The sequence below is a fragment of the Parasteatoda tepidariorum genome, chromosome 12 (genome assembly GCF_982258835.1).
Source record: "Parasteatoda tepidariorum strain Cologne lab strain chromosome 12, Ptep-v5.0, whole genome shotgun sequence".
NCBI classification, from domain to species: domain Eukaryota; kingdom Metazoa; phylum Arthropoda; class Arachnida; order Araneae; family Theridiidae; genus Parasteatoda; species Parasteatoda tepidariorum.
This window is the reverse complement of record NC_141766.1, coordinates 18,857,576-18,885,487: the sequence shown is the minus strand read 5'-3', so window position 1 is coordinate 18,885,487 and position 27,912 is coordinate 18,857,576. Positions and strand designations below refer to the sequence as shown.

Below are 27,912 nucleotides of genomic sequence, written 5' to 3'. Positions count from 1 at the left end.
ACTGAATTGGGTACAAAATTACAAGGCTACAGAGTTGAACATTAGTAGTTGTAAACCCAGAAATTGGATCGGCTGTTCAACGACGTTTATAAGAAACATATTAAAAGCCTCACAATGAGTGAACAAAGTAGCTTTATTTATTAACTTCTAAATCATTCATATGCATTGGTTGGAAAATAAATCAAATTTACTAAAGGAATCATACATTATAACATAAACTTAAGTACCATTCGCATAAACTATCTCCGAAAGCGAAAAAAGTTGCTAACACTAAAAATGCTAGAATAATCAGTCATATCGTTTAGAACTTTATAGAAAAATAATAAACAAGACATTCTAACCATTATTCAATGTAGAAACAGCATGAGGATAAGTTGTTTTATGATAAAGAAAACGTTATTTTGAATTTGCGAACTTTATAAATTGGTAGAAAATTAAAAACTAAATCTCTCAGAATTTTTCGATGATTTTTCAATCATTTTTTTAAAATTCTCACCACGAAAGAGGATGACCAAAAGGACGTTTCATATGAACTTTTGAATTATTTACATGTTGTGGCGTAGAAATTAAAGTTTAAAAACAAACAAGGAATCAAACATTAAAACAAGAACTTAGAACATAGAAACATAACACTAGAAGAACAAAAGCGTAGAAAGTTGGCAGCTCTGTTGTTCTTCTTATTATAATAGGGGCTCCAGATAATACAGCAGTATGTCTGGGTAGAACGTATAAATGTTACGTTTATACGTTTCGTCTTAGAAAACCGAGTTTATACTAAGCTTTGGAAGCTAGATAATACTGGTGAACGAAATTTCTGTTACTTTTATACAAGTACTTGACATTACTTAATTCAGGTGAGGGTATTTCAAATCCGAAATTAGCTTTGTTCTACAAGCTCAAATTTTCAACATAGTGATATTCTTAGTTTTGTTCATTTTGAATGTACAAGCTTTATAAACGTCATTGAACAACTGACTCAATTTTGAGTTTACGACCACTAATGTTATGTTGAACTCCATAGCCAATTTTGAACCAACCCAGAACTCCTGGATCAAGTATTGGTAGAAATGTGCTTTCGTGGAGGACTTTTTGATGGAATTAACCTGCATTCGCGTTACACGGCGAGGAAAATCACGAAAACCTCCCATGGTTAGTCTGACGGCAAGAGGACTTTAACCCATGATGTGTCTATCACTGAGGATATTTTATGTCAGCACTGTAGTCAGTGCAAGCCGGGTGAGATGTTCGAATCAACAAGCCATCGTTGGGATTCGAACCCGATTAACCTCATTGGGAGGCGAGCGCTCTATATCCAAAACTCCACAAGCATAAGTTTTATTTTATTTTATAACCGTCGTTGAACAGTCGACCCAATTTTATGGGTTTACTACTACTAATGTTCAACTCCGTAGCCTCGTAATTTTGAATCCAATCCAGAAGACAAGGGAACTCCTGGCTCGAGTATTGGGAGAAATTTGCCTTCGTGCTTTTTGATGGAGTCAACCCGCATTTGCGTTACATGGAGAGGAAGACCATGAGAAAGGCAAGGGGATTCTAACCCATTATCCGTGATGAGGATATTTCGCGTCAGCACTGTGGTTGGCGCAAGCCGGATGCGGAATTCGTATCGACTGGAATTTGAACCTGGTTCACCGCATTGGAAAGGGAGCGCTCTATCCCCTGAGCCATAGCGGCTCAAGCATAAGTTTATAAAGAACGGTGCATTTAAATACATACATTTGTCTGATCCTTTGAAAATAACTCTGAAGACAAATAGGACTGAAATGCATTCTCGCCTTTTTCCGTACCAGAGAAACAGGGACACTCTTAGTATTATTACATTGAAGAAAAATAGTAAAAATATAAAATGTGGTGTAAATTATTCCCCGGATACTGATACAACAAATTTCAAACCTTATGTCTGTCCATTTCAGCAATGTCTTTTAAATTCGTCGTGTCTGATACTCCTCCGTGAACAACAAATATCTTGTTATCGATGACAGTTGCAAGAGGAAGCCAACCATATAAATCTTCTACAGCTCGCAGTATCTCAGCCGCATGGTCCTGGAATTAAAAAAAAAAGAAACATTGGAGGACATTTATTTCTTAAGTTTTCCACTGTGTGGTCACAGTCCAGAAAAATTTAAAAAAAATGGCGATAAATATTTTATAAGGAAATTCCAAAGGCTTTCATTTCACTTCAATTAGGAATTCAGTTGATTGTTTGTAACACAGAGATTTACAAGTATTTTTAGTCGATAGTAACTAATTCCATCTTTCATTTTCACAAGTTTCCAGTTTTTCATTAAACTACCCTGCGTGATCATTAATCTGCATGGGCAGCTGTAAGGCCCGTTGTGTAAAAAATTAATTAGGGGATTTAAACTCATGAGTATATTGGATTGTTCACATTTGGTGTCTAAATATTTTGTACCCAAGTCAAAATATTTGATGGTTTTCCATTGATGGACTAACACAATCTTGATGGTAACCATCAATAATTCCATCATGGACCATTATATTTTTGATGGTATCCAACATAAGTAGCCATCACCCCAATGTAGAAATTCGGAGTGATTTATGATGGTCCAACGTACAAATAGCAACTTGTTTTGATGGTTTGTTCAAGTTAAACCATCAGAAATTTCTATCATAGTATCTTAGAAATCAAATGTTGGAGCGATCATAAATCACCATAATGTAGGAATTCAGTCTAATTTCTGATGGGCACACATAAAAAAAGCAAATTGCTTTAATGGTATATTCATGATGAACCAACAATAATTATTATTAAACCATCATCGACATGCATTGTTATACCATTATGCACCTTCACGAATTTCCATCATAGTATCCTAGAAATGATCATGGACAGCCATCATCCAAACGTAGGAATTTCGGACTGATTTATGATGGTTCTACAAAAAAAGCCAAATTGTTTTGATGGTATATTCCTGAGAAACAGCAAGAATTCGTATTATACCATCATGGAAATGTATAGTTGAACCAACTTGATGGTTAACCATCATAGTATTAAAGTAGCATTTTCCATCATGAAATGATGGAATATCAAAACCCATGGGCGCGTAGTGCAAAATGTTGGATGATGGTAAGCATCAAATGATGTTGGACCATCGCACTGAAACCAACATAAACCATCATAATTTTTCTGATGGAACCATCAAGAATTTTGACTTGGGCACCAACATGGTTTCAAACTATATTACTTCGAACTTTTAATTTTTTCTTGGAAAATTTTTCCGAAATGATCTTGTGTTTTGATCTAATGCAAATACATAAAAATATGACTTGGTTCTCAAAACTCATAAATATTTGTAAGTTTTGGTGATTAAAACTAATTTATTTTAAAGAATTAGGGTGTCAACCACACCCGAAAGTTTTCTTTCAAGTAAGGAACTTTTGACAATAATAAAATCGAAATTTTTAAAATTAGCTTTATTTGGCATTATATAACTTGAAAATTTTCATATTTTTCAAAATCTAAAGCGGTTGAACAAAAACTGCCAAGTGATTTTCGGAAGATTTTATATTTAATGTAATTGCACTGGTGCCTCCTTCTTATTTTAATAAATTTAACTTTTTTTTTAACTATCATTACATTTAAAAGAATTATAGTGTTTTAAGTGAATTCGTCTTCAATAATTAGGAAAAAACTTTTTTGCGTTATTTACATTACATTACCACGAGTTACAATTGCATTACATTACTATGAGTTACAATTACATAACATTACTATGATTTACATTACTATTTCAATTTTCATTTATTACTTACTTTGTACTTCACCATAACTTCTTTCAAAAATCCATATCTATAAAGAAAACAAAAAGTGTTAATGAAATTTACAAATGTAAGAAATCTTTTTTATTCTTCACTTTTATAGACTGAAAAACTGAAAACCCTCCTCTGAACAGCTTGTTCTTTAAAGTTTTGCTTTTTTTCTTTCTTTTTTTACCTATCTGCCAGAAATCTTGAATATTATAAACTGATGGCCAAATAAAATGAAATTAACTAGTGTTCTCAAAATAACAACGATTTAAACAGTCAATTAAAAAAATAGAGGAGATCTAAACGTACGTGTCTTGCTTAGAAATCGACGTTATATTTCAGAAAAGTTTCATAATTTGTTTAAAAGTTTGTCCACAAATAGTGTACCTTAGTGGAATTCTGTAATCCATTGATGGACTCACCGATCTCCATATCATTCGAAATGGAGCTCTAACCGGCCACCGATACAGGGATGAGATCCTGAGACCTATTGTAGTCCCTTACGCTGCACAGTGAGCCAGCGTCCAAGGTTTCGTGGCCAAAATTAATCTTTCGATAAAATTTGTTTCAAAATTTGGGGATTTTTATGTGCAGGTAAATTAAATTCATAGTTGAAATTTTGAAATACACTAAAAATACAAGGAAAAAAAACGAAATGGCGGCTGAAATAGGGCAAGCAGAAATTAAAAAAAAAAATAAAGTACGCTTAAATAATTAAATATAGCAATGAAAATACAATAATTTTCGTAATTTTATATTAAAAATGAAAAGCAAATTATATTTCCGAAGTAATATCACAAAATAACGCTAATTAATTACAAAATAACGCGAAAACATGAAAAAACGCATAATTTTTGTTTTTCGGTATATTTAGTCCACCTTTGCAAAATGGGGCAGGTTTTTTCGAAAGAAGAAGCATCAAAGAAGACAACAAAAAAAAGTTTAGCTAATTACCTCGTGGAACTTTTTGGAGATAAGTTTCGAAAGTGAGTCAAATATTGTAAAATGTGAAATGATAAGATGTAAACTATAAGTTTGTCAAGAGTATTAACAAATCCAACAAATTGAAAAATTGTACTATAATTTCAGTTTAAATACTATGATAAAAATGTAACAGTAGGGTGAAATTCCTATATATATTTCTGAAATATGAATTTAAAAGTTACATTGAAAGAATTTTTTTTAAACATATTTTTCACTACATTTTACTCTCGTCGGTCCAAAAAGTAAATTATAATGTTTGAAATGATTATGAATACTTAATTTGGGCGATATTGAAACTGTCTACGCATATTTTAGTTGAAAATTTAATTTTGACTTTTGGCCAAAAATCATGGTCTTCTGGCCCACTGTGCGCTGCAGCGATTGGAGATGACTTCATGTTATAAACCACAATTGCCGGTCACATCGTGCTAACTTGGTGAATGAATTCCTTTTGGAGGAAGGAATTATACGAATGGATTAGCCAGAGTGTTTGCCGGGCATGAACCCAATCGAGCAAGTTTGAGACATTCTAGGTAGACGAATTGGTGGACGCCCACCATCTCCACAAGCTCTCCAAGAATTGGAAAGAGCTTTTCTGGAGCAGTGAGACAGAATACTCCAGCCCCTCATTAATAACCTCATTGACTCCATGTCTCAAAGGTGTTAAATGTTTTTGGCCGTTTGGGGAAACCACACACCCCCACTAAAAATGATTTTCTTTTACGGAAACACCTTTCTTTATTTGTTTTCTCATATGCACAAATTGTGTTTTTTTCCTTTTGTATCTGAATGAGCAATAAAACGCCTTTTTTTTCTCCCAAACAAATGTCATTTTTATCTCATATAGCTTACTACGTCTGTCGATAATGTATAAATCATTTTAACAATTCTCCAGGTGTAATATCAACCCACAACCTCAATATTCTTTAATTGTTTTGAGCAGATATTAAAATACTTTAGAACAAACCATGCGTTTTTTGATCAAGTTACTACTTATTTCACGAAAGCGCTTTTACAAAGGTATAATTCTTAAAATATAAGAAGAGAAATGAAAATTGAATTTACTTTCATAGTCGCTATTTTTAGGAAAAGTAATTTCCATATTCTTTACTTCTGTTAATAAAATAAAACCCGAAATAAACAATTCGAAGTGAGCTTTTTGTTATGGTTTTAATAATAAGATTTATTGGATCATTTCAAAATTCATTGACCAAAAGCTGACAAAGTTAGGCAAAAATGCGTTGTATAACCAACCTTAAAGAAAGCGGTTTGCATGACGAAATGAAATGCACGTTATTCCTTAGGGATTCTAAAGAACTACTTAAAAGGTGGAATTTCTAAGACAGAAAAGTTTACTTGAAATATGGGTGGGAATACACGGAACACAAAATGATTAATAAGAAATAAAGTCAGGGACCGTGCAAAAAATAATAATACTTTTCAAATCATCACATATATATGTATAACGAAAACCTGTACCTTGTTTCGTTCATAGGTATTTTTGTTGTTGGCCGCTGATGAGTTAGTACAATTTTTATTTAATTTTTACTATATATATGTAATACAAAAATAATAAATACTTTTGTATTAATAAAAGAATTAAAACTCTTTCGGTTTCATAAAATGTCTTTGTTAAAGAGTAAGCGTAGAGCTATTCTATTTTGGGAATTCAAGGCTGAAAACATACCATTGAATAATAATTAGATTTATATTTGAAAGGAGGAGTTATTTTTAGAATCTTGTCCCTCTTTCACTTCCATATTAGGAAGCATTAAATGATTTTCCATAGTGCGTAGAGTTACAATGGCATGTACGACTGTAACCTAATTACACCAATCTCTGTACTATTTAATGCGAGAGAGAATGTTTTCGCATGTCTCTTGCTGAATAACGTGTTCCACAAAACATCTGTCGGAACCATCCGGAGTTACGTCCACACCCCCTCCCTTGGGGAGGGCGGATGTGAACTGTTATAACCACCAGCATACCTGTTAATAAACCTTTTGATAACTTATTATGGTTTTGACTGCATTTCTTAGTATGAATACACCAATGATAACAGAGATGTAGCCCTGTTATTACATATATATATATATATATATATATATATATATATATATATATATATATATATATATATATATATATATATATATATATATATATGTCACGGCGAAAGACCGAAATCGGTGGTTGTTGACTTTCACCGGTAAATGTCGACAAACACCAAATACGTCGGTGAAAGATCAAATATTTCATTACATTCTTGTACATTCGGACCCTCATCGGTGTATGGCGACAATCACAGATATGCTTCGGTGAATGTCCGAAATATTTATTACATTCGATTTAATACGAATTTATTCGTGAATTAATTACATTTATTCGATATTTTAACCCTACACTGATGTTTTTTTAAGGTTAAGTGCCACTGCCCGGTATACCCTACACTGATGTTTTTTTGAGGTTGAGGGCCACTGCCGGTAAACATTTGCTCGGTATACCCTACACTGATGTTTTTTTAAGGTTAAGTGCCACTGCCCGGTATACATTTGCCCGATACCCCAAACACTGATGTTTCTTCTAATCTATCGTCAGTAAGTATTCAAATATAGAATCTATATAAATATATCAAATAAATATAATAATATTAACGAATAAATTAATATAAAATTAGATATAACAAATATTTCGGACATTCACCAAAGCGACTATGTGATTGCTGACATTCACCGGTGAGAGTCAGAAATAAGGGTATTTAGCAAATATTTCGGACATACACCAAGCGACTACGTGAATGTTGACATTCTCCAGATTTCGGTGTTTCACCGTTATATATATATATATATATATATATATATATGTATTCTTTGTATCTACCTTTTCACACTTTTGAATTTGTTTTTAAAAATAACGATCCCTTCAACGTAATTTTTCCTCTTATAATTATTTTCTTATGATTATCTTCTTATCACCTTTACAGTTATCTTTCTCTTGCATCCCTTTTCACGTGTATTAAGTTTAAATGTGAATCTTTATAAAAGTTTAAAAAAAAACTATTTTGTCATCCATTTCTTGAAAGAATTTAGACGTTTGTTAAAATGCTTCCTAACTTCATGTTCGATTTCTTGTCTTGTGAGTGTTGTAGTCCTTTAAAAAAAAATTTCATTTAAAATTTTTTGTCTGTGTGTGATAGGTTGCAATATAAATCAAGAATTAAGAAAGGTTGTGTTGAATCAAATGCATTTTTTGGAGCATTCCTTTTCCTTAATATCTCCCGTATGTGATGAGTACTTATTTTGTTTTAGGTGCATATTTGCATTTAGTTGGAAACATTAGTGATTAAGTCAAATGCTATGCTTGTATTTGGATATGACAAGTCATTGTCTTAGTATCATAAATCATTACTTTTATTTATTTTGTGTCCACCTTATTTGAAATTTGGTGATACCAATATGTTCAATGATTATCTCACGTTGTATGACCATTGAACAGTGTGGGTTATTGCCACTCTATGATGGTTTTGCGCTACCACTTTTCGTAAACGTTCACGTTCACCTTAGATCACTTTTGATTCTATTCCGGCCTTAATTTTATTTGTTTGATATTCACGTTGAAACTGATAATGTTTACTTTCCATCCAATGACTACATGTAAATACAAATACTAATTTCATTCAATTTCAACTCGCAAGAATGCTTAAGTAGATACATTCCATCTGTGTGTATATATATATATATATATATATATATATATATATATATATATATATATATATATATATATATATATATATATATATATATATATATATATATATATATATATATATATATATATATATATATATATATATATATATATATACGTGCGTGCGCGTGTGTGTAATATAGAATGCCTTGTACGAGTCTTTCTTAATTAATTCACAAATAAAAGAAGTAGATTCTCTTATTAATTTAACGATGAAGAAATCGTTCTTTCACCAAGAGCCGTGAAAAGTCAAGATTCCAATTAAAATATTATTTTCTGAAACTAATGGGTAATAATTCTTGAAAATAAACTCATTTAGGAAATCCTTAAATTTCCCTATAATCTGCATAGCATTATCTGTTAAAGCGAATCAAGATGGTTACATTTTCCCTTTTGGATGACGTTTCATTACGTTAAAGCTTTTCTTATTGTAGCCCATTCTTCTTCAAAATCCTTGAATAAAAGAAAGGACAGATCACGTGGCTTTTTCATGATGTAAGGTAACAAAACTACAGCATGAATAGCCAAACACTAAGACCCTAATTGAGGTAACCTTTTCCTTAAAGAATAATCATAAGTTGCTAAATAAAACTTTTAAGAAACCAACTTGTCCTAGGTAATTATTATTATTTTTTTTAAAAAAAGATCTCATATATATTTAATTTTTTTGCATGTATTTAATGCAATCACAAATGGAAATTAAACAAAGCTTTATATGAAATATTCAACTTTTCAAACAAAACTGTTATAAGCAAAATAGCAGTACTTTAAAAATTTCTTTTTAATTAAAATAAAAATCTTTTATATGCAGAAATCAAAGGAAAACAGGGTTAAATATTTATTAAATAATTTAATGATAAAAAATTGAAATTGCTCGGGCCCTAAGAAAATCAAACAAACAGAAATGCTATCGCTTTGCTTTTAATCGTGATCTATCGTCTTTTAAAATTCCTTCTCTTTCGTGTACAAGAGTTTCATAAAATCTCTGGTACATAATAATTGTTTTTGGTATTAAAATGATTAAGCGAACGTTCATATTGTTTTAGTGCGTTACTTTCCCGAGAGTCAAAGTTATAAAATTTCAGCTGATTTTTTAACTTCGGAAAAGGAATTTTGTGCGATGTCCAGCATTGTCCATTTTTTAAACACGCATTTTAGGCAATGTCTGTTTTCTGAATTACACAATTTGAGCTGCGTAAAAATTTTTAAACTCGTATTTCATTCCTATCTCTATTTTCTTAAGCACACAGTTTGAGCAATGTCCAAAATAAAATAAAAATCAACGACCATCTTTTGAAAAATACAAACGATACTCTGGATTTAAATAGGATTAAAATGAAACATTTCAGCTGCAAAGTTTCGACTAAAATATCCGCTGCTAAAGTCCTCATGAATTTCACTGAAAACATCGGGATTTAGGGTAAAAACCTGTGGCATTCATTTTTCTGTAAATTATGAGAAACAATTCTAAAACGGAAATACAATACAAGCTGGTACCTTTTTCTTTGAGTTATTTTTCTGCACCCCTTGCGTGCATGAATAAGGAGGGGCTTATAGCAACGGTGTAATGAGGTCGTTTAAAGAACGTAAAGTGAATGTTAATCAGTAGGTAACTCAATTTAAACATTTGAACGAGCACAGGACTCAAGGGAATAGAATTTCGTTCGACAGTTAGAGGCAATTCTGAGTAATTTCAGTAAGAAAAAAGAATTTTACAAAAATTTACAGAAATATCTAGAATGAATCCACACGTCTGTATCCTAACGCATTAACGACCGATTTACATGTTGCAAGGATGTGAAAGGGCGAAGAAAAAGTTGTAATACATTAATGTTAATTTCAAGTAGTCATTTTAAAATAATCTTTTGAAGTTTTATTATGAAGTTTTATACCATGAAAGATAAAACATTTTTTTCCTAGGAAAAATTATGTGTTTAAAATTTATTAACTTAAATTGCAATTTTGTATTACTAATATATTATTGCTAAATGATTTTTTTTTATTAAATAAAAACTAATTAAAAAATAATTGTGCTACGTGTTTGAATCTTTTTTAAAGATTGAAAACTGTCTTCAAACAATGAAGCTGACTGCTAACCAGTAGCTATTAGCATCCTTTGCAAATAAAAGTTCAATGAGTAAAAAGTGATACTACCAGCGTTTCATTTTTAGTATGCTGAGATGAATAATGGTATAGGTTGCCTAAGGAAACTTGGAGGTGTTTTTAATAATCGCCCTTAACTCTTCTCCTTATCCTTCCGTAATCAAATAGGTTTTGATGCTTACAGTTTTGCTTTCATTAAGTAAAAATGTCATACTTGTTGACTTCTCCCGTTTTTGAATGGAGATTTATCTTGAAAAATTTATAGTGGTTGCCGATTTCATGTATTACAGTTTATTTTTTATTAATTTTGTTTGCATTAATTTGAATTGCTGCTATATATGAATATTAAAAGCAAATATATAAAACTCAAAAATCATGTAACAATGTTGCCTGAAAACCTGAAAGAAGACCTCAGGGCCATTGCTACTTATTTTTGTAGCGACGCATATCTCTATCTAAAATATTTAATCTTCTTTTCCCTCCAATTTGCATTCCACTTACCAGAAAGTACTACCTTAAAGTACTACCTAAAGTAAAGTACTACCATCAAGAAGAATGGGAAAAAGGCCGTAAACGGCCTCAGGTACCTAAATAAATTTTAATGATGATGTAACAAGGTTCCCACAACCAAGAAAAAAAAACTTGCAGATAAAAATCGAAAAGACGAATTGTTTCGTTAAATTCCTATCTACCAACATAACGTATTTGGAACGCCATATGATATCTTATGATAAACATGCGTTGTTGACCTGTAACTTTATGATATCCTTCGACAATCGATTATAATTGACAAGGTATAGTTGCCTACTTTTATGATTTTCGTAGAAGATTTTTGAAAATAGTATTTGAAAAGCAGAGTAAAAGTATTAAAGCTATTAAAAAATTTTTTAATTTTTTGTATAAAGAGTTTCAAATATATTAATGTATTGTGAGTAGTTGGCTTTGGTAGAATCTTTTTCTCTCATAAATAATTAGTGACATTTCTCTTATAACTAGAATTGTAAAAGTAAATTGTGCGGACATTATGAAATACTCTAGGCATGAAAACATTCAGAAGACTAAAATCTAAGTGTAACTATTTTCAGAAATAGAGTGAAAATTGGGTTTAATGCTACTTACCGGATATTCATATTGAAATCTTCGTGGTTTCCTCTATTTAAAAAGACAGCATCAGGCCAAACAACGAAACAAGCAAGTAATATTAATAAGACTTCAACTGAGTGCGTTCCTCTGTCCACAAAATCTCCATTAAAAATATAAGGCCTATCACGAGATGGAAGACCATTCTGTAAATCATAAAGGTCAATACAAAAAACATTCTATTGCAAAAATTTATTTTAACCTTTTGCTAACGGGGCCTGATATCACCTGTTTATTCTGAACCACCAGTTGTACCAGCCGGAAGCAAAAGATTCATCATTAAGAGATTTTCGTATCAAAAATCCATACCTGCGAACTTTCACTCTTTCTGAGAATGGATTTTCTAGTGGTAGTAAAACAATTAACGAAAAACAGTATTACTCAAAAATATATTTTTATTTTGATCAGGTTGAAACTCGCTATCGTGAAGAATATTGTGCTTTTATATAGTTGTTGTAATTATTCTTTTGTGGTGGTGGCCAAACTCATCTATTACAATTCAAAAAGTTTAATGGAAAAACATGAGTTTTGCTATCACTTAAAATATGAAAATAAAATGTTCCGGGAAAACTAGAAGAGTTGGCAGCTATGAAAATTATTTCCTTATGCAGAGATGCCAACTTGCTCCGCTTAGTAATAATCTACCACTGAGGGACAGCACTGTGGTCCGTGCAAGCCGGATGCGGAAGTCGTATCGACCAGCCATTGCTGGGATTCGAACCTGGTTCACCTCAATGGAAGGTGAACGCTCTACCACGGAGTACCAGTTCAAACATAACCACGCTTTTATTGTAAACATGGTTACATCCATCAATGAAATTAATCCTTTAAAGGTTAAAAAGGCAATCAATAAAATAAGATATAAAATAACCTTTTTTCTGTATTGTATTCAATGAATGCTTATATAAAAATTGTAAATATGAGTTTTAGATCAAGAATTTAGTATTAACCAGTTTTCTATCTTTGAGGCTTTTTTTCTTTCTTTTTTCCTTTATCGAGGAACGATAACATTCAATTCGCGTGACCCGAACTTTTTTTTTCTTATTTAAGCATTGAACGTCACGATATATAGCTATCTTTAAATAAGTTAAACAAAAATAAAGTACGCAAAGTTTCGCTCTTTTGTGAATTGCGGGTTTTGCGTGTGAAATAAGAAATGTACTGTGTATATTCCGGCGGAAGAATCTGTCACTTTTTTAGCTACTTAAGTTCACACTCTGCTTTATTTTCACCAACTGTTGCTTGCTAAAAGAAATGTTTCTTTTTCTTTCAGAAAGTTTATTACAGGTTGAAACAAGTAATATAAAAAAAATTAAGGTCAATTCCTAGTGAGGTCAGCAAAGAAAATTCTTATTTTATTCATTTTTTAAATTTATATCCTGCTAAATATCTAATATAAGATAAATTTTTCCTCCGTTTTGAAACTGAAATTAATTAATTAAACTTTATTAAGGAATTAATATTTGAAAAAACTGTATTAATATCAAGTATCATCCACTACAAGAATGTATTTGAACTTGAGTGGATTAATAAAAAGTATTTTATTAATGATTGAAAATTTAAAAAGATATTTAAATATATACAAGGAGAGTGCGAATTAACAGCAGGAATTGAAGAAAAGTATGAAAAATAAGTGAAAGCGTGGTTGTAAGTAAAACTACTTTACAATGCTCGCACTATCTTAACCCCTTGGAGACGGGTGATTCAGAAAAGCATTCGTACAAAATCAGAATCAAGTTGCAATTAAATAAAAAACGGTAACTTAAATGTAGTCGTTACTAATTTGACAGACTTACTTTGCTTTTATTTTAATTATTGTTAGTTTAATCATATATATAATCAACGTTAATTCAAAGTATAACTAAATAGTTTTATTTTGAACAAAGTAATGGTGAATTAAATAAATCAAAAAATTATAACTACGCCCACAAATAAACTGCTAAAGAAATACTTTGATTACCAGTTTTATCTTCTTACCCTGATTGATACGGTTTTTTGCTGTCACGTATTTGTGACAGTCGGCGCGAAAGGGTTAAAGAATGATTATCACTTTCTATAAAATTTTAAAGAATGATTATCTTTTTCTGCCTTTTAAAAGTTCTTGACTTCCAGTTTTTTATATACTTATTTGAAAATATTGAGCATGGTAATGAATACAGACTTATTAAAATGCATTTTAGTTTTTACCCATAGCTTGTACAGCAGCATACCCTCCAACTGCCACGGAATTTCCGTAATTTCAAAAATCTTCTTTTCAGACGGTAGCAAAATTAATGTCTTAATATTTAAAAAAAATTAATTTTAGCGTAACTTGTTCACTATTGCTTATAAAAGTGCAGGCCATATGGCTAGATTCTTAAGTTCTGATAAAAGTTTTATGAGAGATCCATTTGCTTTAAAAATTTCTACTTTGGTTCGCTACCACTAGAAAGAATTATTTTCAAAATCCTCATAAGTTGGAGGGTATGCAGCAGTCGAGAAAAAAAAATTCTTAGTGGTAGCATCATTACAGTGTTTTGACGTATTAAATTTTCAATTTAAAGTTTCAAAAGAATTTCAACCTACCACGACAAATCAATAATTAAAAAATATGTATATATGATTTATTTGTTTTTAAATTTTTAATTAGTTTAATTTTCAGAAAATAGTTCCAACCTTATTGTTGTTTTACTACCACTCTGTAAAATCTTTTTCAGCGACAGTACAAGTTGGCAGGTATGACATCATCATACCTGCCAACTTTTAATCCTTTCAAGGATGATATTCCCCAGTGGTAGTAAAATGAAATGTAAATTACAATTTTAGGAGGAAACATTTGCTGTATTATGAGCAAGCTTATGCGGACTACTAGAAGAGTATTACATATTAATCTATATGCTTAATTTTTTTAAAAATAGTGGTGAATTAAAAATATTATAATTTAAATTTATAAATGCAAGGAATATATAGAAAGCATACATTTTACTATCACTTTAAATATAGAAATAAAATTTTACGCCAAATGCGTAAAAGTTGGCAGGTATGCATCATACCTGCCATGGTAGAATGGTGGAAATCATATAAATCTCGGTGCGCTGCCGCGAAGCGTCATTAACCGATTCATCTGTAGTAATAAATCGATGATGAGGAATCATACCTGCCAACTCTTCCGGATTTTCCGGAAGATTTTATTTTCATATTTAAAGTGGTAGAAATACTCATGTTATTCCAATTAACTTTTTGAATTATAATGATAATTATAAATGAGTTTGACCACCACTACATATAAATAATCAAAATAAATATACAAAAGTATAATAATCCTTGCGCAAGCGAATTTCAATGGGATCAAAAGATAAATGTATTTTTGAGTCAGATTGTTTTTCGTTAATTGTATTACAACCACTCTGAAAATCCATTCTCGGAAAAAGTGAAAGTTGGCAGGCATGATATGATATAAAAATTGAGACTAAATGACTTTGGCAAAGAAAAAGATTCGAGTGTTGGCTGTGGAGCCTCCGTTAAATTATAGTCAAATCTGAGTATAAAATTGGGTCGGATGTTCAACGACTGTTATAAAATAAAATATAAATGTAAAATATTGGTAGAAACTCGATTTATTTTTATTGATTTATTATCTCTTTAATTAGTTAATTGAAACTACCACTAAGAATTACATTTCAAATTATTTATATTTGAAGCAAAGTCTTCTCTTACAATTATAAACTACAGTGAAAACAAGAAGTATAGACCAATATCACAACCATCAAAATAAATAATGGTTCTCAACTACAGATTCAAATTCTGCTTAAACTACAATTCTAAAAATTGAAATTCTAAAAACAAAATAACTGAAGCTAAAATTAATCAATCTGAAATCTGAACATTAAAGGCGTTTCCTGCAACTTATGAGGATTTTGAAAATAATTCTTTCTAGTGGTAGCGAACCAAAGTAAAATTTTTTAAAGCAAATGGATCTCTCATAAGACTTTTATCAGAACTTAAGAATCTAGCCATATGGCCTGCACTTTTATAAGTAATAGTGGACAAGTTACGCTAAAATTAATTTTTTTTTAAATATTAAGACATTAATTTTGCTACCGTCTGAAAAGAAAATTTCTGAAACTACGGAAATTCCGTAGCAGTTGGAGGGTATGATGCTGACACATTTTTACTTATCTATTATTAAAAATTTTGAAGCAAACCTAGTTTAGAGCAAGCTGCTTTTATTATTTCCATTTATTTTTAGTTACACAAGCAAAGTGCTTGAAGTGTGTTTACAGCAACCTTACTGCCTGCTGACCGTAAAGACTCAACACAAATTGAACTTAAATTCCCGATGAATTGGATAGGGGCCATTTTGCGCACTAGCTTACACTTGTATGAGCAAATTGAGAAAAAAAGTTTGAAAATATGAACTCTTTTAGAAAAAGTTTGAATTTTTTAGGTTACTAATTTTTTGCATTTTTAGGCGTCCGTGGGAGCCTTGATTTCTGAAAAGTAATATATACCCTTCCCGAATTCTCCATAGAATTTCCATAGTTTTAAAAAATATTTTACATCATGACAGCAACTCATACTCATATGTAGTAGTTATCTTAGCATCAACCCCGTGAGGGCCTCTAACTAATTCATTTGAGTGGGAATGTATAATAAATCGCCGAAGCGCAATTGAATGGTGAAATCATAACAGCAAATCCATTACACTTAGATGCCACAGGCGATTATTTATGCAAAAATTGGTATAGAAACTCAATTCTCTTTTATTTATTTACTTCCTCTTTAATTTATTTATTATCTTTTTAACTATTCTATCGTATCTACCACTATGACTTACATTTCATATTATTCATATACATGCAATTTTTTCAATTACTTTCTGTAGTAAGCTGAAAAAATTTCTGGAAGAAGTTGCGAAGTTTAATTTCTTTTAATAAAATTTTGAAATTTATTAGTCGTCTGTGGCAACCCTGATTACATAAGCTCTCTCTCTCTCTCTCACACACACACACAATAGTCATATAAACCAACATAAATATTTTACTAGTAGTTAAATTTCATAATCTAAAACGATATCGCGAGCATATCTGACAACTTTTATGCTTTTCAGAAATGCGTTCTCCTAGTAATAGGGTAAAGCCAACGAAATGGAGATTGTATGTAGGTGTTTCACATCAGAAAGGTCCTTGGTTATTATCCCATACAAGACATGGATGTTCTTTCATTCTCTGTACTATCTGTCCTTACTGTGGGAGCAACGTTGGCCTACCCAGTAGATATCATTGAATAGGATGGATTCACCCCTCCCGAAACTCCATATATCTGAAATTTTTTTGCTACCTGCTTTCCGTCTCGCTTTCACCCCTGCTGGATGATTCCATTGGTGGAATGTCAGCACTTTTACAATTATAGCAACACCTCCTAGTAGAATGAAAGCCTCAGCATGGATTAATTTAGTAGTCCGACGCAACGAACTGCGCAGTTTATGATAAATAAGAAAGATGTCACTACATTCGGGTTACTAAGCTGCACAATGGTGGTAAATACCAAAGATGTCATTATTAGTAGTCCAAAGGATCAAATTTCTTATTTATGGTAACCAGTGCTGAAACCTTCTCTTTTCTAGGAGGCGTTGATTATGGTCTGTTCACTTGTGTTATTCGCCCACCCTAATGAATATTTCTATGATGATTAAATGAAAAATGTACAATACTGAATTAAATTAAATATTAACGTTATTTTATCTTGAATGAAATTAATTTCGAGCTTTGTTTGAATTTCTATTTTCCGAACCTGTCAAGGTCCCGGGATATTATTCAGGATTACAAACAAACATATATTAAATATTTTAAACCTACCAGTAACAAAGCTAAGTTTTGATTGTTTTTCAATTAAGATTAATTTATTCATGTATAAAAATATATTTACATAATTTTTTTAAAAAAATGTTGCTATTTGGTTATCGGATATTCGGCCAAATCACTATTTGTTACAACCCAAGTTAAAGGAAACATGCGTATAAAAACATGATAATCATGCGTATAAAAACATGGTATCTTGCAAAGTATAAAAATGTTAAGTATTAAATTCTCATCTCACTCCCACAAAGGAAAATCATTCTTGCAAAAGAGTGAAAGGTAATACTAGTATGAGGTTTCAAAATCCTCAGAACTCTGCTATTGTGTAACCGGGAAATATGAATGAATTTTACTTTTTTTGATCCAATGTTTAACAGAATAATATTTAACGGACTAAAAACTTAGTTTTTTGATGTTTTAAATGGAAACAAATCTTACCTTATGAAAAATAGTTAAAAGATCCTCCAGTTTTCCATGAAGATCTCCACAAACTGTAATCTGTCCAGAATACACACTGGAGGCAAAATTAATATTTGGCTTAAACCTCAATATGTTACGAGCTGCGTGAATTATAACGAGAACATATTTGGCATGTAATGTCTGAAATAAAAAAAGATCTATTAATGCGGTTTTTTAATAAAATGTTAATATATATATACACCGAAGAGCCATTACTTTATGACCACCCTCCATCTATAACAATGGGCTCGCCCAGGTTTTCATGGTTTCTCTCCCAGGAACAGTGTTTTCATGGGGCGCATTAGGACCCATAATCCTCATAGAACAATCCCTGACGTCTGTAAGCTACTTGAACATAGTTGCAGACCAGGTTCACCCATTCATGGCAACAGTTTTTCCTGCGGGGGATGGTGCTTACCAACAGGATAATGCACCATGTCATAAGGGTCGAATCGTCGAGGAACATTCCTGTGACTTTCAAGTCATGTCTTGGCCCCCAAACTCACCTGACCTTTATCCAATAGAGCATTGGTGATCCTACTTGGAAAACCAAATTCGTGCTGCCACGCTACCCCCCCCCCCGCAATGTGAGGGAATTGCAAGAGCAGTTGGTGAGCGCTTGGTACCAGATACCTCAGACAACCTATCAGCATCTTGTGGAATCAATGCCACGGCGGGTGCTAGCAGTTTTGAGGGCTAAAGGTGGTCCTATATGTAATTAGCAGGGTGGTCACATAATGTGATGGCTCTTCGGCGTATATATATAAATATATATATATATATATATATATATATATATATATATATATATATATATATACCTGTCAACATGTTCCGATGAATTGGAACATTGTTATTTGAATATTTAGAGTGGTAGTAAAAGTTATGATTTAACGTACTATTTTTGATTTAATAAATAGAATGATTTTCTCCATCACTACATGAAAACAATTTAAACACATATGTATAAAAAATATATTAATCGCACAGAAACTAGTCCTAGTGTTTTGATTTTATTGGGCACCTGGGCTGCGAAGCGGCCCCTATCCCATTCATCTGGAATTTTATAACAGTTTTGGTTGAGCAATGATGTGAGCAGGCAATGGAGTTGCTTTTATGAATGTTTCAAGCTCTTTGCTTGAATAACTAAAAAGGAATCAAAAATAAATTGAGCAGCTTGCTCTAAACTGTGTTTGTTTGATTTTGGAGTTGTTCAGAATTGTATCAGCATGAGTAAACGTTATTTTCAGAAAAGTTGATGAAATTATTTGTTTTGATAGTTATGATATGAGGCGTTGGAGGTGAAATGTGCAGCTATTGGTCTGTAGTTTTTATCTTTGATATAATTTTCAAATTTAAAGATTTCATTAAAATTTGCTGTTTTACATTCTATGGCTTTATCGAAAAAATCTGCATTTAGCTTGTATATATGCTGTGATAGAGTTGGTATTTTGAGATCTGCATGTATATTGGTATTCCGGATGAACCATCTTGCACAGGTTATTTTTCTAAGGATCTTGTTTTGGCATTGGTTTAATTTCTTCAGTAGATGTTGAGGTATCGTTGTCCAGGCAGGTGAGGCATAGGTAAGTATTGGGCGGATCATTGCTGTATATAGTAGCTTCTTTAGTTTAAGTGACATATTCTGATTATATATTAATGGTTGTATGGCTATTATTGCTGCATTTGCTTTATCTATTGTGCTTTTGATGTGATCATTCCAGGTGAGTTTGCTATTGATTATAAGGCCAAGATAATTTGCTTTTTTAACTATTGGTATTGGTATGTTGAACATTTTTGGTTGAAGTATTTTAATTCTTCTTTTTTGTATAATTAATATTTGTGATTTTCCAGCATTTACTGCAGTTTTCCATTTTAAGCACCAGTCTTCTATTTCGTCTATATGGTCTTGTAGTTTTTGAAGAGCATGATTTGGGTTTCTGGATTTAATAATAATACCGGTATCGTCTGCGTAATAGGCTGTTATGCTGTTATATTCGGCTTTGTTTATAGGAAAATCATAAGTGTATAATATGTATAATATCGGTCCCAGAATGCTGCCCTGTGGTACTCCGGCTGTGATGTTTCTCTTTGTGGATTTTTTGTTTTTGATGGTGATTTGAAATGTTCTATTAGAAAGATAGCAGGATAGGAGTTTGATTATGCCGGGTGGAAAATTCAGCTGTATGAGTTTATATATTGTACCAGTGTGCCATACTTTATCAAATGCTTTGGATATGTCAATCATCAGGAAGGCTATTGTTTCTTTATTTATGATTGCTCTGCCAGTATCGTCTATTATTCGGAGTAACTGTTTGGTGGTATCTAGTTTTTGTCGGAATCCATACTGTTCGTCGGGGAGGGCTGTAAGAAGTGGTTTTATTCTATTGTAGATGATTTTTTCGTATATTTTTCCAAGTATGTTAAGTAGACTGATTGGGCGATAACTCTCAGGGCAGCTTGGGTTCTTATTTTTCTTGAGAAATAGAATGACTGATGCGTTTTTCCAGATTTGTGGGTAGTAATTATGAGCAAGGCAGACATTTTAAAAATATGCGTGATTTTGCAGATGTAGTTGTTTGGTAATAGTTTTATCATCTTATTCTTTATCCCGTCCTCACCTGGAGCTTTATTGTTTTTCAGTTTTTGTATGATGCAGCTAACTTCTTGATTATTGGTTGAATTTATTGTTTCTGGGATGAGGTGTTCAGTTTGAAAATTATTAACTTCTTCTGTGATGATATTGTGATGATTTTGGTCAGAGTTGATATTTGGTGAAAATTGATTTTGAAGTGAATCTGCGAATATTTCGATTTTTTCTGATATTGTGTAAGCTGCGCCTGTTGGTCCATTTATTGGTCTGTCTATTTGAGGAGTTGTTTTCAGTTTCTTGGCCATTTTCCATATAGAGTTGTTGGTAGTGCAGAGGGAGGCGATTTTTGCCTGCCACAGTTGTTTTTTATATTTTTTACTGTGTTTTTTAATCTGGTTATTGAGTTGTTTTATTGCGTCCAGGTGTGCTGGGTCGTAAGTTCTTTGGTACCATTTCCTGTGCGAGTTCCTTAATCTTATTATATTCTTTATTTCAGGTGGTAATCTGTAATGATGAGCAATATACTTGGTTTCTGTGGAAGCGTTTTTAAAAGCATCTGTTATTTCATTCTGGATTTTCTGTATATAGTTTTCTATTGCAGTTTCGTTTTCCAAGGATGGTAGGTCTGTTCCATTAATTGTAAGAGTATTTTGAAAATGGTTCCAGTCAGTTTTATAATTTGGTTTCTCAGATTGTTCTATGGTTTCCCCAACGAGCAGTTGAACTGGCAGATGATCTGATGACAAATGGTTATGAGCGCAGGCGAGCATTGGAACATGCATGTTTGTTATTGCGAAGTCTAGTATGTCCGGACTATGGCTAATCCGATTTGGAATGTAAGTTGGAGTTGTTGGTGCTACTACTGTTAATTGATATTTGCTAATAAGATCTTTCAATTTTGAACCACTGTGATTGAAGTTGTTGCAGCCCCATACTGGATGTTTGGAATTAAAGTCGCACAGAAACAAGGAGGCTGTCAACTACTATAATTTTTGCAAATTATTTTAAAGAGTGGTACACAATAAAAAACTAAAACTTTCAGGATTTTTGATTATTTTGCCAACATCTTAATAGCCTCACCAGAGGAGAGCTGAAACAAAGTGGATTTTTTATACATTTTTGAATCATTTGCACTCTAAAACAAGATTACAAAATAAAAAATAATACATTAAAACATAAACTTCGCTGCCACTTGAGCAAGTTTTTCCAAAAAGCGTAGAAAGTCGATACCCCCACAGAGAAATTTAAATTGTTATTTGTTAAATTGCTATTATAAGTTAAATTGTTATTTAGCAACCGCTTGAAATATTCTGGAAAGCTAGAACTATTCTAGAACCTGACCTGCTTCTGGACGGGTTTGTAGCAGCTATATATAGAGGCGGAAAATAGATAAAACAGGTAAGAAAATAATTTCAATATAGCTTTTCTTCCAGAAGATCCTTAATTACCTTTAACAGTAATAACATTCTTATATTACTGCTTTTTCATTACTCGAGTAAAAAATCTATTATTAATCCATTGCACTCGAATGTATTGTTAACTATAAATTACCTACTACACTAAAATTTTAAAGTCTTAATGTTTAGTGTTCGCTTTATTTACTGGTTTTCCAAGTACGTGTGTAAACAATGAGTTGTTTTTATAATACCTCAAACTACTTCGAGAAAAGATTTCCTTATTTCTCACGAAACCCAGCTATAAATAAAGTACAGTCTTGATTACAGACCGGCCGATGCTATCGGAAGTATTACCAATAGGGTTTTTATTTAAGCTTACTAAAGAGATCGTATAATTATTGTACGGATGGTGATATCCAACATGTTGAGCAAAATGTGCAATTCCTTAAAAAATATACTCCCTTTCAAGGCAAAATTCGGAACGAATTTTAATTAGTTCAAATACATTCCTGCCACACACAAAATATCACAACGTTCCGAATATTCGTTATACGGTTTTAGAGATATTTAAAATGGGATCTTAATAACAATCCCATGAGAACTTTCTGCCTCCTTTAAAAAAAACAAACAATTGTTGTTGTTTTTGTTTGCCATTAAAGCAGAGGGGTTGCGATTGCTCTTGTTTTCCAGTGGGACCATCTACGGCCAAGAATTCGACTTGCCCATAAGTCACATCCGTTATAGGATGGACCCATTCATTCATCCACAGATCGTAATTTTGAACTGAACCAGATATCTGCAATTCAGTACCCCCAGTGGTATTTTTTTTAAAGTTTTTTAAACCGTCGTTGAACAGTCGACCCAATTTTAGGGTTTACGACTACTAATGTTCAACTCCGCAGCCTTGTAATTTTGAACCCAATCCAGAAGACAAGGAAACTCCTTTATCAAGTGTTGGGAGAAATTTGTCTTCGTGGAAGATTTTTTGATGGAACTAACCCGCATTTGCGTTGCATGAAGAGGAAGACCACGAGAACCTAACACGATTAGCCTGACGGCAAGGGACTCTGACCCATGATCCGCCTACCACTGAGGATATTTCACGTCAGCACTGTGGTCGGTGCAAGCCGGATGCGGAATTCGTATCGACCAGCCATAGCTGGGATCGAAACCGGTTCACCTCATTGGAAGTCGAAAGCTCTATCCTTAAACTATTTTGATCTGTAATGGAATCATGGCGGACTTTCTGACCCGATAGATTTAACGTGCACCAGTCACCATTTACTACACTGGTAGTCTTTGGCCGGCTGAATTCGAACTCCCGTTAAAATGGACGTGAATCCAGCACCCTGCCAACCAGGTTATTCCGGCCAAGAAAATTAGTAAAATTAAAAAGAAAAACGATGTTCAAACATTATTTACTAATTTTTATTTGATTATGATTTAACAAGAGAGAATTATAGTCCCTGCTAAAGAAAATTGATTCATTCTGCCGAGTTGAAACACTATCAAAACTTGTCTGGGCCTTTTTTTACGGCTTTTTTTCCAACCCACCCCGATTATCTTTTCCCACCAATCTTCTTAAAGGTTGCTAGTATCTGGTAACAGAAATGCAAATTTGTCACTGGAATGGAAAGCTAAATATTTTGTGTTCTAGATAAAGCTACAATGCTGCATAAAATAGCATCTATTGACCTTCTATCAAGTTTTCAAAAGTAAAAATTTCATTACATCTGCGGCATCTCAATTTATGGCTTTTCTATAATTCTGCAATTCAGCTTTGCATTATGATGATCTAAAAAAGGAATATTGAGATCGCGATGTGCATTCTTATTTCAAATAAACTATCTTGTTCGTCATATTTTTCGGAGTAGATCATTCTAACATCTTTTGAGTTTCTCCAGGAGTGATGGAGAGATGTTACATCATGCTAGAGATGCTTAAGTTATGATGGGACGGATCATTGAGATGTAGAGTAAGTGTTCAGGTCTGAGCTCCATTTTAGAGTTTTGAAAAATAATTTGTGACAGGCTGCTTCTGTTTTATTGATAATTGATTTGACATTATGTTTCCAATAGAATTTGCTACTTATAACAATGCCAATATATTTTCTGCTTTTGACAGTAGGGAGAGTTTAATTAAAGAGAACAACATGGCTTTTTAAGAGTATGGTTTTATTTATATTGCATAATTAGAAGTTGCGATTTTTTTCCCTTAACTTTAAACTTCCAATATAGACATCACGTTTTTATTTCATTTAGATTATTATTTTTTTTTGGAGTTTCTCAGTGGCAATGTTAGGGATTTTGGACCTAACGACGATTTCAGTGTAGTCTGTACAAAATGCAGTGATCTTGTTATAGACCTGTCTGCCACAGAAAAGTCATAGGTAAATAATATCGGCCCTAGGATACCTCCTGGAAGAAAACCTGCTGCTATTTTTGTGATTGTGGATTTTAAGTTTTTAAATTTAACTTGGAAGAATCTATTATATAAGTAGGTCTGTATAATTTTATTGACACCAGACTGAAATTTTAGTTGTATGAGTTCAAAGAAGATACCCTGGTGATATCCTGATGTCAAAAGCGGTCAAAAACCTTTGAGATATCCAAGATCAGTAATGCTGAGCTTTGCTTATTATTGAGGTCCCAGCCAATATAGTCGACTATATATATATATATATATATATATATATATATATATATATATATATATATATATATATATATATATATATATATATATATATATATATATATATATATATATATATATATATATATATATATATATATGCAAAACGCACTTCAGCACTGCTGTAAAAACGCACTATAAAACAAAATCCCTCTATTTACGCTTTTACCTCAATTTGCGCTTCTGTTTTCATATTTTGTAATCTGGCAATCTTGTTAAGAAAATATTTTAAATCATTCTTGAAAAATTTCCCGTTCATGTAAGTTCATATGAATTCGCTACTCGCTTTATAGATTTCGTTTTATGTATTGTTCTGTTTTCTTTTTTAACATTTTGTTTTCTATTTTTACGTGATATTTTTACTTGATTTGTTCTATTCTATTTGTTTCAAAAAATTTTTTTAGTGCTCCTCATATTATTGTATTGATATATTTTGCTTTGGCTATATTGATACAATATTAGTAAGCACTCCTTTTTGCGGCTATAATCGTGTAAGCTGATGAAAAGATTATATCTTCTATCCATCTACAATTGAAGTGACTTTTTTAACTGTCAATTTTAATGCCTTCTAGTGATTGGAATGGAGAAACAAATATTCTGTATTATAGATAAAGATTCATTGCTAAAAAATAAACAGCAATAATAAAACTAGCAGGCTTAATATAAACTTATTTAAATGTAATGGTAGTTAAATTTGAATAATGTATGAATATCTCATAAAATATAAAATTAAACAGGTAGTAAAGTTACAGTTAGTAAAGATAACAGGTAGTAAAGTTAACGGGTAGTTGAGCGCTATACAACACTCGTTGAATTATTAAAAAAAATATATATATATATAAGTAAGAAACATACCTTGCGATATTTGAAGAATTCAGTAAGTCTGATATATCAGTAGGTAGAGACTTAACAGGTACTTTGTCAGTTAGGTAGTAGGTACTTTGTCAGTTAGTAAAGATAACAGGTAGTAAAGTTAACGGGTAGTTGAGCGCTATAGAACACTCGTTGAATTATCAAAAAAAATATATATATATAAGTAAGAAACATACCTTGCGATATTTGAAGAATTCAGTAAGTCTGATATATCAGTAGGTAGAGACTTAACAGGTACTTTGTCAGTTAGGTAGTAGGTACTTTGTCAGTTAGTAAAGATAACAGGTAGTAAAGTTAACGGGTAGTTGAGTGCTATACAACACTCGTTGAATTATCAAAAAATATATATATATTTAAGTAAGAAACATACCTTGCGATATTTGAAGAATTCAGTAAGTCTGAGAATGTCTTCTGCTTTTAAGGGTATTCTTATTCTTAAACCTTTGTAATCTTTCTCAACTTGAATATTTCTTGGATCTGTACCTTCCAAATAATAATTTGAAGATAGGGGTCTCATCACTACAGGGTTTTTTCCTATAAAGGCGAAAATAATACAAGGAGTGATCAAATGAAAAGGTACGAAACGACATAAAATCGTAACAGTTAAATATTTGCATATTCCGCCATGGGACAACGTAGCGAGACATCTCGGGATGCGATTGGAGTCTCTGACTGGAATCGGAGCATGCGCTGACGCCCGCATGCACAGGTGAGAGCATAGGCTCTTATCAAAAGCGGCGTCCAAATGATGCAGCAGTCCGTATGAGGACAGGATGGCGTTCACGTTGCAAAATTCGACGATCGAGGAACAGCGAGGTGTTATCCGATTTCTGACAGCGGAACACTCCGACACCTACGCAGGTCCAAAAGACCGAGACTGCTCACGGAGGGTGTGGTTCTGCTCCACGATAACGCTCGTCCACACGTCTCCAGAGTCACACCCATAGAACTGGAAAAGTTCAAGTGGGAGACTTTGAACCATCCGCCCTACAGTCCGGACATGTCGCCCTGCGATTTCCATGTGTTTGGTCCACTGATGAAACACCTGAAAGGGAAACGCTTCAACTCGGACGACGTACTCAAGACGCTGTGATGGACAGGGTATCGTCACGGCCACAGGAATTTTGGGAACAAGGAATCCTGCGGCTTGTTCATCAGTGGGATTGTTGTGTTTAGGCCTATAGTGTATATTTTGAATAAAGTCTAAATTTGTACCCACCATGTCGTTTTGTACCTCTTTATTTGATCACCCCTTGTATTTGATATAGTGTCCGAAAATTCCAGGAAAAAAAAGAAACAAGCAAGTATTTAGAATAAACGATTACCATCGAAAATTCGATAAGAAAAACTGCTTTATTACTTGTAAAAATAAATTTATTTTGTAATTGAGGAACTATTATTAAGCAAATGCATTAAGAAAATGAAATGTTAAGAAATAGCTTTTAAGTAAGCTTTTATTTAACTCGTTAAGGTCACTCGTTAAAAAAGTGAATTTTCTGGTTTAGCAACCATGTAAGAGGACTTTAAACCGTAAGAGAGTGGCAAAACCGTAGGAAATAGCGTATGGAAAATTGCACTGGGAACAAATTTGTTTTCTGTTGCATGAAATTTTTCAAGGTAAATTAGATATTTTGTCGTCGCTGATTTCAAATCTGCAATCGGTTTTTCTCTTCAATTAAATAACATATTCCAAATAAGAAGTTTTTAAAATTCATTTGAATGAGCACTAAATGTCTCTACTTTATTGCTACGTAAGGAGTGGAAGGAAGAATGTGATAATACATTTCAGCTTACAATGTTAATTTCATGTGTTTTCTGTCTTAAGTGTTATTCTCAAAGGAGCACACAAGTTCATATGTATGTACAGTGCGCCAATAAAACGGACCACCCTGAATAACTTTTGATCTAATGATAGGATCTTCGCGTTCTAGGACTCAATCTTAATATGCTAATTAAAATGTGCAGACCATATTTTAAGTTACGAAATCAGACACAAAAACATTCTTTCTCTAAATGAACATACCTTTTTTCGGCGAATTCAGATTTCTGACCCCAAAATATAGGAGATAGCCGTAATCTGGGGATTTAATGTTAATTTTACTTTTTGCATATTTCGCTACATCATGAAAATTTTTAAGCTAATTGAAAATTTTTTGCACTCAATAGTGAAATTTGTTTGTCCAACAGTAATTCCATGAAAAAGAATAATTTTTAGTAAATATTTATTATTTTTTTTATTACTTTATCGGTCGAAAAAATTTTGAATTGCAAGGCATCATTTTAAAGAATATAA

At 32.3% G+C, this 27,912-nt stretch overlaps 1 protein-coding gene across 1 annotated transcript in view; it reads right to left on the bottom strand.

The window, feature by feature from the left end:
- rdgC (retinal degeneration C) overlaps positions 1-27,912 on the bottom strand; it is a 68,762-nt gene that overhangs the window by 20,853 nt on the left and 19,997 nt on the right. The window contains exons 5-9 of the mRNA XM_071188287.2: positions 25,990-26,153; positions 18,042-18,203; positions 11,746-11,912; positions 3,796-3,832; positions 1,915-2,064 (exon numbers count right to left, since the gene is read on the bottom strand). Coding sequence (XP_071044388.1) covers positions 1,915-2,064; positions 3,796-3,832; positions 11,746-11,912; positions 18,042-18,203; positions 25,990-26,153 — 680 coding nt within the window. The remainder of the gene's footprint in view (positions 1-1,914; positions 2,065-3,795; positions 3,833-11,745; positions 11,913-18,041; positions 18,204-25,989; positions 26,154-27,912) is intronic.